The following is a 12,630-nucleotide window of genomic DNA, read 5'->3' as shown; positions in this document are numbered from 1 at the left end:
TTTGGTTTTTGGGCCACACCCGGCGGTGCTCAGGGGTTACTCCTGGCTATCTGCTCAGAAATAGCTCCTGGCAGGCACGGGGGACCATATGGGACACGGGGATTCAAACCAATGGAGCTTCCTCAGCAGCTCAAGAACTTGGGCCGGGCCTCCTTTCCAACACACACACTTGCTCCACATGTGGAGGAGAAAGGGGCAGCAGATCCGGAATGTTCCATGAACAGATGAGCCCTGAGCACTGCATACCCTGGGGAGGAAGCTGTGAGAGCCAGGCCCACCCACAGCGGCCATCCGGCCTCTTGGCAGGGGCACCCTGCTCAGGACCCCCGGGGCTGGCCTGAGACAAGTGTTTCCATTTGTGCCTGACAAGATGCAAGAGGAAGCTGATGCAGGCTGGGGCTAGAAAGGCCCGGCGCCTCCCTTTTTGTCTTTGGCATCAAACACCTTGTTTTCCTTCATATGGCCTGTGGGACACACACAGGAAGCAGAAGGAAAGCGCTTCTCTTCTGTCAGCATTTTTGCCTTTTTGTTTTGGGGCTAACACCTGCCAGTGCTCAGGACTTCCTCGCTCTGTGCTGAGGAGAGCTTGTGTGGTGCTGGAGATTCGAGATTCATGCATGGCAAGTGCCCCAGGACCTATGCTATCTCCATTCCTTCATTAGTATAGTTTTTCTTTTATTCTTTTTTTTTTTTTTTTTGGTTTTTGGGCCACACCCAGTGACGCTCAGGGGTTGCTCCTGGCTATGCGCTCAGAAGTCGCTCCTGGCTTGGGGGACCATATGGGACACCGGGGGATCGAACCGCGGTCCATCCTAGGCTAGCGCAGGCAAGGCAGGCACCTTACCTCTTGCGCCACTGCCCGGCCCCTATTCTTATTCTGTAGTTTTTGGGCCATACCCTGTGAAGATCAGTGGTTACTTCTGATTCTGTGCTCATGGATCACTCCTGGCAGTGCTCAGCCCACCCTATGGGATGCTTGTGATCGAACTCAGGTGGTTGTTTTGCAGTGCAAACACCTTCCCTGATGTACTATCACTCTGAACCTATACAGTATTTTTCTTTTTCTTTTTTGCTTTTTGCGCCACACCTGGCGGGGCTCAGGGGTTACTTCTGGCTTGGGGGAGCATAGGAGACGCTTGAGGATCGAACTGCGGTCTGTCTTAGGTCAGCTGTGTGCAAGGCAAACGCCCTACTACTGTGCCACCGCTCCAGCCCCTTTACAGTATTTTTCTTTTCTTTTTCTTTTTTTGTTTGTTTCTATTTGGGTCACACCCTGCAGTGCTCAGTGGTTACTCCTGGCTCTGCACTCAGAAACCGCTCCTGGCAGGCTCAGGGGACCATATGGGATGCTGGAATTCAAACCACCGTCCTTCTGCATGCAAGGCAAACACCCTACACCTCCATGCTATCTCTCCGGCCCCCACAATATTTTTCTTAATGGCTTCACATGGTGCCCAAGATGTAGCACAGATGTGAAGGCTCTTGCTTTACGTGAGGTTGACCCCAATTTGATCGCCTGTACCACAGAGGGTCTCCAGAGCCCCCATCAGGAGTCACTCTAATCATACCCCTGAACACTGCTGGATGTGGCCCAAACTTGAGAAAAAAAGAACAGAACAGAGCTGGAGCCTGTGGGTCCTGGAGAGAAGTTAGGGACAGTCCTCTGAGCTGAACATGGCATATTCCCACATCCCAGGAAATCAGCTGTCCTATAGGGTTGGCCTGGTCACACTCGGGTCTTACCCGCCAGGCTTCAGCCAGGCATGTGTCTAGACCGGGCCTCTAGGACTGGAGTGATAACACAGCAATAGGGTGTTTGCCTTGCACACTACCAACCTGGGTTCAATCCCCAGCATCCCAAATGGTCCCCCGAGCCTGCCAGGAGTGATTTCTGAGTGCAGAGCCAGGAGTAACCCGAGTCCCACCAGGTATGGCTCCCCCCACAAAAAAACAAAACCAGACCTGCCTACCTGCCCTGGGGACTAGCCTATTTGGGAGCAGCAACATCTTTGCGGAATGGAAGTCCCCACCTCTTCCTTTGTGTTTGAATCAACAGTCCGACCTCCCAAGCCCCCCAAGACCCCAAGGCTGGAAGACACCGACAATGCTACTGCCCTGAATCCTGAGTCAAGCCAGCTGTCTCCTCCTCTGGAAGAGCCTTCTACCCAGTACAGTGGGGCTGACACAGACCTGGGTCCCCCCCACAGGTAGGTGGTTCAGAACCTTCTGGCCAGCACAGTGACCAAGCCAGGAGATGAGGTACAGAAGGAAGTGGGAGCAGTGTGATCCTGCAGGCTGTGCATGACCCCTACTTCCTTCATTTTCATTTTTGTTTTTGGCTACACCTGGGGATGCTCAGGGCTTGCTCAGGGCTTACTCCTGGCTTTGTGTTCAGAGAATCACTCCTGGCAGGCTTGGGGGACCCTATGGGATGCTAGTGATTGAACCTAGTCAGCTGAATGCAAGTACATGCAAGTCCTTTTCACTTTGAGTTTTTAGGGGATCTCCCAAGTACTGTTTAGTGGGGTTGGAAAACCACTTCCTTACGTATGGCTGGGTAGTTGGGTACTAAAAGACTGGGGATCACTAGGGTTACCTCATCAGTGCTCAGGCCCTATAGTGCTGGGATCAAACTAGGTGTCTCATGTAGATCTTGCTGTCTTTCAGGCCCTTGCATTCATTTTTGATTTGGGGGGGCCCACACCCAGTGGTGCTCAGCGGTTACTCCTGGCTCTGTACTCAGAAATCACTCCTGGCAGGCTTAAGGGGCCATGTGGAAGCCAGGGATAGAACCCAGGCCTTCCCCACTGTGCTAGCTTCTGCCACTCTTCCTAATTTAGTCTTTGTTTTCCATATATTTTGGGGGAATGGGGGATTTGGGCTATACCTGGCGGTGCTCAGAGATTATTCCTGGCTCTGTGCTCATGGCTTTTATTATCTTATGTAGTTCTGGGGTTTCCTTTCTTCCAGCCCTAAGCCAGGGCATCAGGGTCCCCCATTCTAGGACAGATACTCAACTCTTCATTTTTTTGGTTTTTGGGTCACTCCCGACAGTGCTCAGAGGTGACTCCTGGCAGGCTCGGGGGACCATAAGGGATGCCAGGGATCGAATCAGGTCCTTCCCGGGTTGGCAGCGTGCAAGGCAAAAGCCCTACTGTTGTGCTATCACGCCAGCCCATCAACTTTTTTTTTGTTTGTTTTTGGAAGCCATTCCTGGCAGCGCTCAGGGGTCACTCCTGGCTCTATGCTCAGAAATTGCTCCTGGCAGGCTTGGGGAACCATATGGGATGCCGGGATTCGAACCACCGCCCTATCTCCATGCTCTCTCTGGCCCCAACATTTTTTTTTTCTTCAAACTGAGGACAGCAGAGAAAGCCCTTGCCTTATACACAGATAACCTGGGTTTGATCCCCTATATCATACTCATTTCCCCATGCCCCGCCAGTTAAGATCCCCGACTGCAGAGACAGTAGTACATCCCAACCAGTGCTGTGGCCCAAAAAAAAAACAAAATAATCAAACAAACCTGAGAATGAAATTAACAGACTCCTTGGACCTTCTGCACTCAGCAGCCCCATCTCAGAAGTTGAGGAAGTGGGCCTCGAGCTGCCCGAGAAGGTGCCAGCAGCTGCCCCGCCATCCCAGGTGAGCAGGGTGTGTGCGTGCCAGTGTTCTGTGTGCCAGTACCAGTGTGCTAATCGCCCAAGTCCTCACTCTCAGCTGTGTCTGCTTCACAGAACTCGACCTCAAGGTTTGTGCCACAGTTCTCCAGGCCCCGGAAGCAGCCTCCCAGCCAGATGCAGCTGGAGGACCAGCCCCAGAATCAGGCCTTGGGCTTGGTGAGACCCGAACCCCATGTCAGGCCACTGAGCCAGACACTCTGGTGGCTTCTGCGTCCTGCCCACCCCACAGTGTGCCCCAGTACTGGAGAAGGCCTGTGAGAGGAAATCCTCAGTAGGGGGAGTGAGCTTTGGGCCTCATCAGGGCCACCCCATTCTCCCCAGAAACCTGAACTCCAAAGGAAGCTTTGGAGCTAGTCGAGGGACCCGTAGGGGATTAGAGTGTTCTCCTTCCCTTGCAAAGTTCAAAGTATTAAATTTTGGGGTGAGAACTACCCCTGCAGGAGTGAGAGGCAGCTGCGGAAAGGGCTGTAGACTCACTGTCCATAGGTGAGGTCCCAGATTCTGTCCCAGCCCAGCACTGCTGTCCAGCCTGGCAGTGGACCATGGGCCCTCTGGGGAGACACTCCCTAAAACGGGATCAGATTCTGTTGTTTTACCATAATTGGTAAAGCCAACAGGGGTTAAAGAACTTAACTTTCTGCTTAGAGTGTCCCCAGAATAAAACAGACACCCCAGCACAGGGAGGCCTGTGCATACTGTCCAGCACCCCACCTGCTGCTCTCAGCCACATGCCCGTCACATGTCCTTGAGAATTCACAAAGCTAGGGTACCATTCCTGGCTCTGTTCAGGAGTGAGTCCTGGGGGGCTGTGGGGGACCCTTGCTGGTGTGGTGCTGGGGCTGAACCCCAGCTGGCGAGATATAGGCTGGAGGCCATTTGGGAGTCTTCATCTCTAGATGTTGGGTGCTGCTGCGGGGCAGAAGGGCTCCTCCAAGCCCCCTCACATGGCTCCTCTGGCACCCCCTGCAGCACAGCACCGGGAAGCAGTGGGGGCTGGGAGTTCCAATGGTCAGTTCCCCGGGCTCAGGGCTATGTGTTCTACAGGAAGTGCCGCCAGAGCAGAACCAGGCCGAGGGCACCCGCCCGCAGCACAGCAGCCAGAGCCCGGCCAAGGGGGATTCTCCACCCACAAAGGCCCCTAGCATGGGTCTTGAACAGGGCTCTGTGCCCTGCACTTCAGAGATGCTGAGTCAGAGCCAAACACTAGTACCCAGGAGGCCTTCTCCAGACGGTGCCACCACGGAGATTGGGCCCAGCAGCCTGGAGGAGCACCTGTCCAAAGGGGTTGCTGAACATGACCCAGAACCAGGGTCATCCCACGGGGAAGCTGACACTCCCCTACCAGCCCCAAACATGGACCCAGAGCCCCCATTTACAGCCACTGGCTCCCCTGAGCAGAGCCCTGGTGGGCCCATTATGCAGGCTTGTCAGAGCAGTCAGGAAGCCCTGGGTACCTCCACAGGGCCCCTCATCATCACAGATGTGAGCCCAGGCCCCGAGGAGCTGCAAGAGAGGGCCCTAGACAGAGCTGAGCAGGACCTAGGAGACTTTGAGGGGGACCACAGCAGGACCCTGCCCCTCACAGGCATCCCCGAGGAGGCAGAAAGAAAGGATGAGCCCCACTGTGTTCTCTCTGGGGATCCCATTAGCTCCCAGGTGCCTTGCCCCATCAACCAAGAACCCACTGTGGTCACCGAACACGCGAACCCTCCAACTTCAGAGGTACAGCCCACAGGCACTCTCACACAGGAACCCAGCTGTGATCCAGGGGAGCTGGGGGATATAGTCCCCATGACTTTGCCGACCCAGACCCTGGGAGAGGTTTGCTGCCCCAGCCAGAGCTCGGGGTGCCAGCTTGGCCCTCCAGCACCTCTGGACATCGAGGACGAGGCTGACTGGGGGGGCTCATTGGTCCTGGAGCTCGACTTCCTGCCAGACAGCCTGATCCAAGGTGCCCTGGATGCCCCTAACCCCACGGCCTCCTGTGAGCAGGTAAGATGGTCCCATATTGGGTGACACCCTGTACCCCCAATAAAGACATTTAAATTCCAAAAAAAAAAAAAAAAAAGATGGTCCCATATACGCCCAGAGAGTGGAGGTGGCACCCTGGGGGGGGCAATAGTTTGGGGGAATAGTTGGTTCTTTGGTTGGTACAGGATGTCTCTGGGGGGCACACCTACAAGGTGCTGAAAGCCCAACAATGGATGAAGCCCCCAAGCTGACCCACCTCCTGCACATTGGCTCAGGTTCCTAGGAGTGGGCTTGGGGTTCTGGGTTCTATGGGGGTGACCTGTAGATGATAGTGACCCCCAGCTAGGCCTGTAAGTGGGACCTCACTTCCCCCTTTTGGAAAGAAACTTGGACCCCACACTGCCATTAGGCACCTGATCTTTTTCCTGCTTGGGGGGGGGGGAGGGTGTTCTCCTTTGGATTTTGCACTCAGGGTGGAGCCCAGACTGGCCCCTGCCCCAAACTATCTCTCCAAGCCCTTTTCAGGGGGACTTGGGGTAGTGGGGTTCTCATGGGAACCCATAAGGGAGACAGCCTCACCCTGGGTGCAGGTGTGGCCCCGAGGCCCCAATGGCCACACCCTCAAGCGTAGGTCCCCTTCCTCTTCTTGTACTCGGGTGCTCCTGTGAGACACTGCACCCCAGAGTGATATTGTGGGCGAGGCGCTGTCCTGGCTGCTGCCCATATCTGCACTGGGTGTTCCTGAACAAGTTGGGGCCACTGGCATGCAGGCCCATGCCCAAGGAAATGTTCTAGAAGGCTCAGTGGGCAGTGACGCCAGAGAACAGAGTGTACCTCTCACCACAGGGTGTGCTGGGAGGTCAGGGCAACTGTCCTCCCGCTCCCAGCTGCTGGCATCTGGGAGGTCCCCACCACCAATGGGGGGGGGCCTCCTCTCTGGCCCCTTTTAACATATCTCAGCTATTAGGAACCCAAAGCCTAGATCTCTGGCAGGCACAAATCAGCCGCTGAGATTCAGGTGGACGACGACCAGGGGACACTCACTCTCTGCAGCTTCCCCCACAGGGCAAGCAGAGCCCAGGCAAGCAAGTGGACCAAGGCCAACACGTCCCAGTCCTTCCAAGGTAGGCACCCCTGCTTCGATGGACTAGGCCCTTGGCCACCCTTCTTCACCCCTAACCAGACCTCGTCAGCCTTTTGGGGTGGGCCTAGGCGCTAGTGAAGGTCCAGGGTCTGGTGTCCCTCTTTCCACAGCCATAGCCCCATCTCTGGTCCTCTGTGGGGCTGGGGACCACCTCCCATGAGGCAAGTGCACAGGGCCTTGGCTTTCAGGGGCCACTCAGAGTCTCCATGGGGTGGGCTGGGGTGGACTTGCTCTGGCAGCGCCTCCTCCAGCTACTCCCCTCACCCCATCCTCTCCCAGCCCCAGAACAGCTATTTAGGGCCCTTGTTTCTGTCCAGTGAGGTATAGGAGGGTGAGGGACAGGGCTCTGGGCCCACTAGTGTCCCCCACTCCAATCCAGAAACCACCTGTCATCTTCTCCCATGCAATATGTCACACACACCCCTCCCACAATCACCCCCAGACATTCAAACCATCCACATACACATGCGCACACCAACCTCCCTACAAGGACCGGAAATGTGGGGTGTCAGCAACTCCGTTCAGTCAAAAGCAAGGACCTTTGTGTGGGGTGTCCCTGCATCCTCTGGCTGGCCCAGGAAGGGGTGAATGCAAAGGTGAAGGGCAGGTCCATGTGGGGGTGCAGGTGAGGAGAGCTTGGCCTCCTGTCACCGGCGTCCTGCAGTGCTGTAGAAGCCTGGTCTTCCAGGTAGAGGGGGAACATGCGTGAGGATCTATCCTCACTTTAAGACAGCTAGTGAAGAATATTCCAGAGCCCAAAGAAGTACCCGAGGGTGACATCACTTCTGCATGGCAGAGCAGGAGGGGAGCCGGCGGGAACCTACCAGGAAGGTTTCACTTTTCCAGCATCCCCCACAAGTGGGGCTAGGGTGCTAAGAGGAGCCTGGGAACCCTGCAGCCCCATGATTCCTGAGACATCCAGAGTGGGGAGGGGGTGGCTGCGGTGTTGGAGCGCTGGAAACCGCCCACTCAGGCAAGTCCTTATCCACTTGGTACCAGGTCAACGATGAGGGCCCCAGCCCCGGACGCCACCCACATGAAAGACGCCACCGCCACCGTGCAGGGCTTGGTGCTTGAGCTCTCCAACCTCAAGTAAGGGCCAGCCCGGGGTGGGGGGCTGGCGGAAGACCCAGGGAACTCCACTCATAACCACCTGTTCCCCAGCCGCCTTGTCATGAACACCCACCGGGACCTCGAGGCCTACCGGCGGGTTCACCTCCGCAAGGGGAAGCCAACACCTCCCTCCGCCCGGGCTCGAGGAGAGCTTTCCTGGAGGGGTCACCTGTAGAGGCTTCCACCTTTTCAGGGGTGTGCAACACTCTGCCCTCTCAGCACAGCCCGTGGGTTGCATCGTTTTTGGCAGGAGCCCCACAAGTAGAAGGGTTCTGAGATCCCCCTGCCTGCCCCCAAGTACAACGCCTCCTACCATTGCTTCCTTCCTGGAGGGGAAGAGGGGTGTAATGACCAATAAAAGGCTCTCAAGCATGCAGGGGGAGACCCGCCTCTTCCTTCTCAGCAGCATCCACAGATGTCCCAGCCCCCACACCTGTCCTGGAACCCAGGAACACCCCAGGCTGAGGCCAGGAGATGGGGCACCCTCTGGGGTTTTCCTCTTCTGGGGTCAAAGTTCAAGTAAAAAATCCCAGGACCAAGGGCTGGAGAGGGCATAGGGGAGCTCTCTCCCCTCTATCAGCAGATCTGGGTTAGATCCCCAGCATCCCCTATGGTCCCCTGAACGTCTCCAGGCATGGTTCTGAGCACAGAGCCAGGAGGATGCAGGCTGGAGTTCTGGAACCCATTCTCAGCACCACGGGGTCCCAAGTTCTTTTAATCAAAGCCATCGGGCACCTGAGGAGCACCTCAGAAAGTGGGGATCCATGGGCAGCCCCGACCCCAGCTGTCCCCTACTTCATCCCAAGCCCACTCCACGTGTATCCACCAGCATTTATTGAGCACCCACAGAACACCCCGGTTTTTCCCAGCTGCCCCCTCCCATGCCAGGCCCCCAGGCAGCAGACGGGAGTGAGGCAGCGGCCCCCCGGGATCCCCGCGGCGGCCTCCTAGGTGGAAGTGGAGGGGCAGCAGGAGGAGGATCCAGGGGCTCCCGAAGACTTGCCGCCGGCTTCTCCGGGCCCTGCAGGAGAGAAACGGTGAGAACCCACCGGTCCGGTCCGCGCCTTCGCCCGGAGCGCAGGCGCCACCTGCAGGCTGCTGCCGGAACAGCGTCCCGTTGGGCATCCCGGCCAGACTCAGGCTTCAGCCGGTGACAGCCAGAAGGTGCGCCCGGCCCCTCTTCTTCCCAGACTTGGATGAGGGACCAGCAGGAGCACCCCCAAGCCCCCTCCCTCTGGAAGTTCCTCTCACAGCCTCAAGGGAGCACTGTCTTAATAGAGTATGCCAGAAAATGTTCACACTACTTCGTGTGGGGGGGGGGGCTAAAGGATGGGTTTCCTCTCCTACCAGGAGTTCCCAGTCTGATGGAGGAGTTGGGACCCGCGCCCAGAAGGGCGGACCCCACCGGGCCTCTGAGAAAGGCATCCTTAGGTGGCAGTTAGGGTGTCTAAAGCCAGGTTTCTCCGCACCCCAAACCAATCAGTCCTGCCTTCTTCCCTCCCCCCGTGCCCGCAGCTCCAGACTACCGGGTTGGGCAGTGCTCTGGAGGCTCCAAAACTGAGCTGCCACCTGTCCCAGAATCTCCCTGACTGATGGACCCATGTTCCCAACACACACAAACGCTGAGCGCCCCATCCCCAGGGAGAGCCCCCCCCAGACCTGGACCTTTGTGCTCTCCCCTAAATCTCTTAGCGCACCCACTTCCAACACACCACACTCGCAACCTTCCACCAGGGAGAAACTCAGCTTCCAGGAAGCCCTCCAACCAGCCACCTCCAGTCACCGGGTGTTTGGACGCAGCTACTGGGCCAGGACCGAACCTCCCGAGAACCAGCCGCTGGTCACCCCCAGCAGCGCCCCAGCGATCTGTCTCCTTGCCCCATCCTGAAAGGGCTGAAAGGCTCCGAGAGGGTCGGACCCCTTCCCCGGGACGCACAGCCCCGACCCCAGCCACCTGCCCAGGTACCTTCGCTGGCGCTGGCGCTGGCGCCGGCATCCACTCCAGTGGCAGCGGCTGTGGCTGCTGCGGCGGCTCCTCGGCGGTGGCCCGCGTCCTGCGGCCGGGCTTTGTCGGGCCGGGCCAGCCTCTTGCCGGTCGAGTTGCGCGTGGTGTAGCTGTAGACCGACGTGTAGCCCTGGCCCGTGAGCGGGCAGAAGCGGCGGGTGTGGGCGTGCTCGCGGGTGGCACCGCACTGCGGGCACACGTAGTCGCGCAGGATGGGGCAGAGCACCCGGCCGGCTTCGTCCTTGAGCACGTGCGACTGGTAGATGGCCCGCGACTCCCCGTTGTGCTTGCAGAAGGAACACAGGCGCTCGGGGGCCGCAGACGCCTCGGGGCCCGCGGACGCTTGGGGGCCGGGGCTGGGGCTGGGGCTGGGGCCGGGGCCGGGCAGCGGGACCCCCGGCACCTGGGGCTGCGGGTTCCGCTGCCCGTTGGGCTCCTCTTCCCCACGCAGGGCACCCACCAGGCGAGCCAGGCCCAGGTAATCGGTCCAGAGATCGAAGGTCCCCATGGCCGGGCCGCAGGGTAGGGCAGAGGTGGCGAGGCTGCACGTCCAGTCCGAGTGTGCCCAGCCACGTCCCACCTTGTGCGCGCGGAGGAGGGCGGTGGGTGGGTCCTGGCTGTCTGGCCCCCAAGGGGACCAATCCACCTGCCAGGCCCAGGGTGGGGGGACAAAGGCGGAAGGTGCAGTTCGAGGACGACCCATCCGGTCATGGAGGGAGGCCAGGACCCCCAGCGGCACAGCACCAGACCAGCACATCACCCAGGGAGCCTGCAACTTAGTAACTTCTTCCTTCCAGGCTGGGTCTGGGGTGTGGGTGGGGGCTCAGGAAGAGGGAGGGGCGTGAGTTCCTAGGTCCTGTTTTACTCTCCTGCTCCCTAAGGCCCTAACACCACATCCATTGTCTGGGGAACCCCTATTTAAGTGACCTGCAAAGGACAACCCTGCCCCCAGCAAAAACTACCCACTCTAAGCCAGACTCCCCCATTAGGGATGCCCCAAAGGTGAACTGATGAGGTGAGACACCCCCCTTCCAGCAATAAAAAAGTGGGGCCCAGATTTGCATTTCAGAGATCTAACTTTGGATCCTTCCCTTACTCCCACACTTTCATTCCCCACCACCCTTTCTCAAGAAAAGATGCTTGCAGAGCTAGCAAGGGGGACATCTCCACGCCCCACAGACCTTAGCCTCCAATCCCAGCCTGTGTCCATCAGGACCCCAGGATGGGTCTGGGCTGCACCCCTGAACCCCCCTCGGGTCCTGTGGTCGTGTGTGTGTGGTCGCAGTCACAGTGACATTCATCCCTCGGTGGGTTTTTCTCGGTCCTCACAACCCACCGACAACAATGAATGTTGATTGTGACCTTCGCTGAAGGGGGAAGACTGGCTCCCCCTACCTCTCCCAGCCCCAGAAAGTGGGGGTTCGCCCCAGGTGGACGGCAGTACCGGGCCTCGGGGTCCACTCAACGGTCGATGGTTTGCGTGAGCTGCTGAAACTCACCGACAGGTTGAATGTTCCCCCAAACCCTTGGCAACTTCTCCTGGGGGGCCCTAGTTGGGCGCTGGTGATGAGTGGAGGGTTCTAGGAGAGGGGAGAGACACAGTCTGGGCCCGGGGGGCTCCAGGACAGGGAGAAAGCAGAAAGCAGGTAGTGAAGGGCTAAAGTGCCTGCAGCTGTGGGTGGAAGCCCCCCATTGTGTGGGAGATGGCCAAAGGGCACCAAGGGTGAGAGAAGGGGAGGGGATTCCCTGGAGTCTGGAGACCAGACCCTCCCAGGGGGCATGGACACAAATGCACCCCAGATAAACAAGTCATCTTAATACAATGTAATTCCCTCCCCACTCCCCATCCCACCTGTCCCCCAGGGGCTCTTGTTTATGATCACCTGTGGACAGGTGTCCCAGTCAATCTCAAATGGCAGTAGTTTGCTTCCTTGGCTCTACTGCCTTCCCCCCATCAACTTCCCAGCCTACCCCCACTGCCCACCCCCAGGTTTGCAAGCTGCCTCCTCTGGAGCCTGGGAACCTTGCAAGCTGTGGGAGCCTCTCCACCAGTGAGAGGCATTAACTTCTGACCCCTTTTCCCAGCATAAAAAGCAGGGCCCTCCCCTGGTGCCCTCCAGAACAGAGCAAACAACCCCTTAGGCTGCCTGTCTGGCCAGTGGCCATCTCCTCCCCCTCCCTCCTGAGATAACCCCACACACACAGTGGAACTGGTCTGGAAAGGGGGCATGACCATGTCCAGTCCTCAACATTTTATTGAGAGGAATATTTACAAAGGACACCCCATAGTGCTAAAGTGAATCTGGACCCCCCAGATGCAGCAGCAACTCTCAGTTCAGGAAACCCCAGAAAGCCCCAGGGTGGACCAGGGGTGCACACAGTTAAGGCCCAAGATATATAAGAACTTGTCAATTGTAGACAGCCAAGATCTAGCCTTGTGGGCCCGGAGAGATAGTACAGCGGCGTTTGCCTTGCAAGCAGCCAATCCAGGACCAAAGGTGGTTGGTCCGAATCCCGGTGTCCCATATGGTCGGTCCCCCGTGCCTGCCAGGAGCTATTTCTGAGCAGACAGCCAAGAGTAACCCCTGAGCAATGCCGGGTTTGGCCCAAAAAACAAAACAAAACAAAAGATCTAGCCTTGTATTTGTGGGGGTCCACAATCTAGGGGCTCAGCAGACCTTATGGGGTGTTGGGGATTGAACCCTGGAGGACCA

General features: G+C 57.9%; 1 protein-coding gene across 1 annotated transcript; it reads right to left on the bottom strand.

The window, feature by feature from the left end:
- Positions 1 to 8,765: 8,765 nt before the first annotated feature.
- NANOS3 (nanos C2HC-type zinc finger 3) lies at positions 8,766 to 10,603 on the bottom strand. Its single transcript, XM_049788531.1, has 2 exons — positions 9,878 to 10,603; positions 8,766 to 8,932 (listed from the first exon to the last, which is right to left on the bottom strand). Exons 1-2 carry the CDS (start codon positions 10,422 to 10,424, stop codon positions 8,859 to 8,861), a joined length of 621 nt encoding a protein of 206 aa, XP_049644488.1. The 5' UTR covers positions 10,425 to 10,603; the 3' UTR covers positions 8,766 to 8,858.
- Between the last annotated feature and the right edge of the window lie 2,027 nt (positions 10,604 to 12,630).

Source organism: Suncus etruscus, chromosome 15 (genome assembly GCF_024139225.1).
Source record: "Suncus etruscus isolate mSunEtr1 chromosome 15, mSunEtr1.pri.cur, whole genome shotgun sequence".
NCBI lineage: Eukaryota > Metazoa > Chordata > Mammalia > Eulipotyphla > Soricidae > Suncus > Suncus etruscus.
This window is presented reverse-complemented; position numbering and strand designations above follow the sequence as displayed.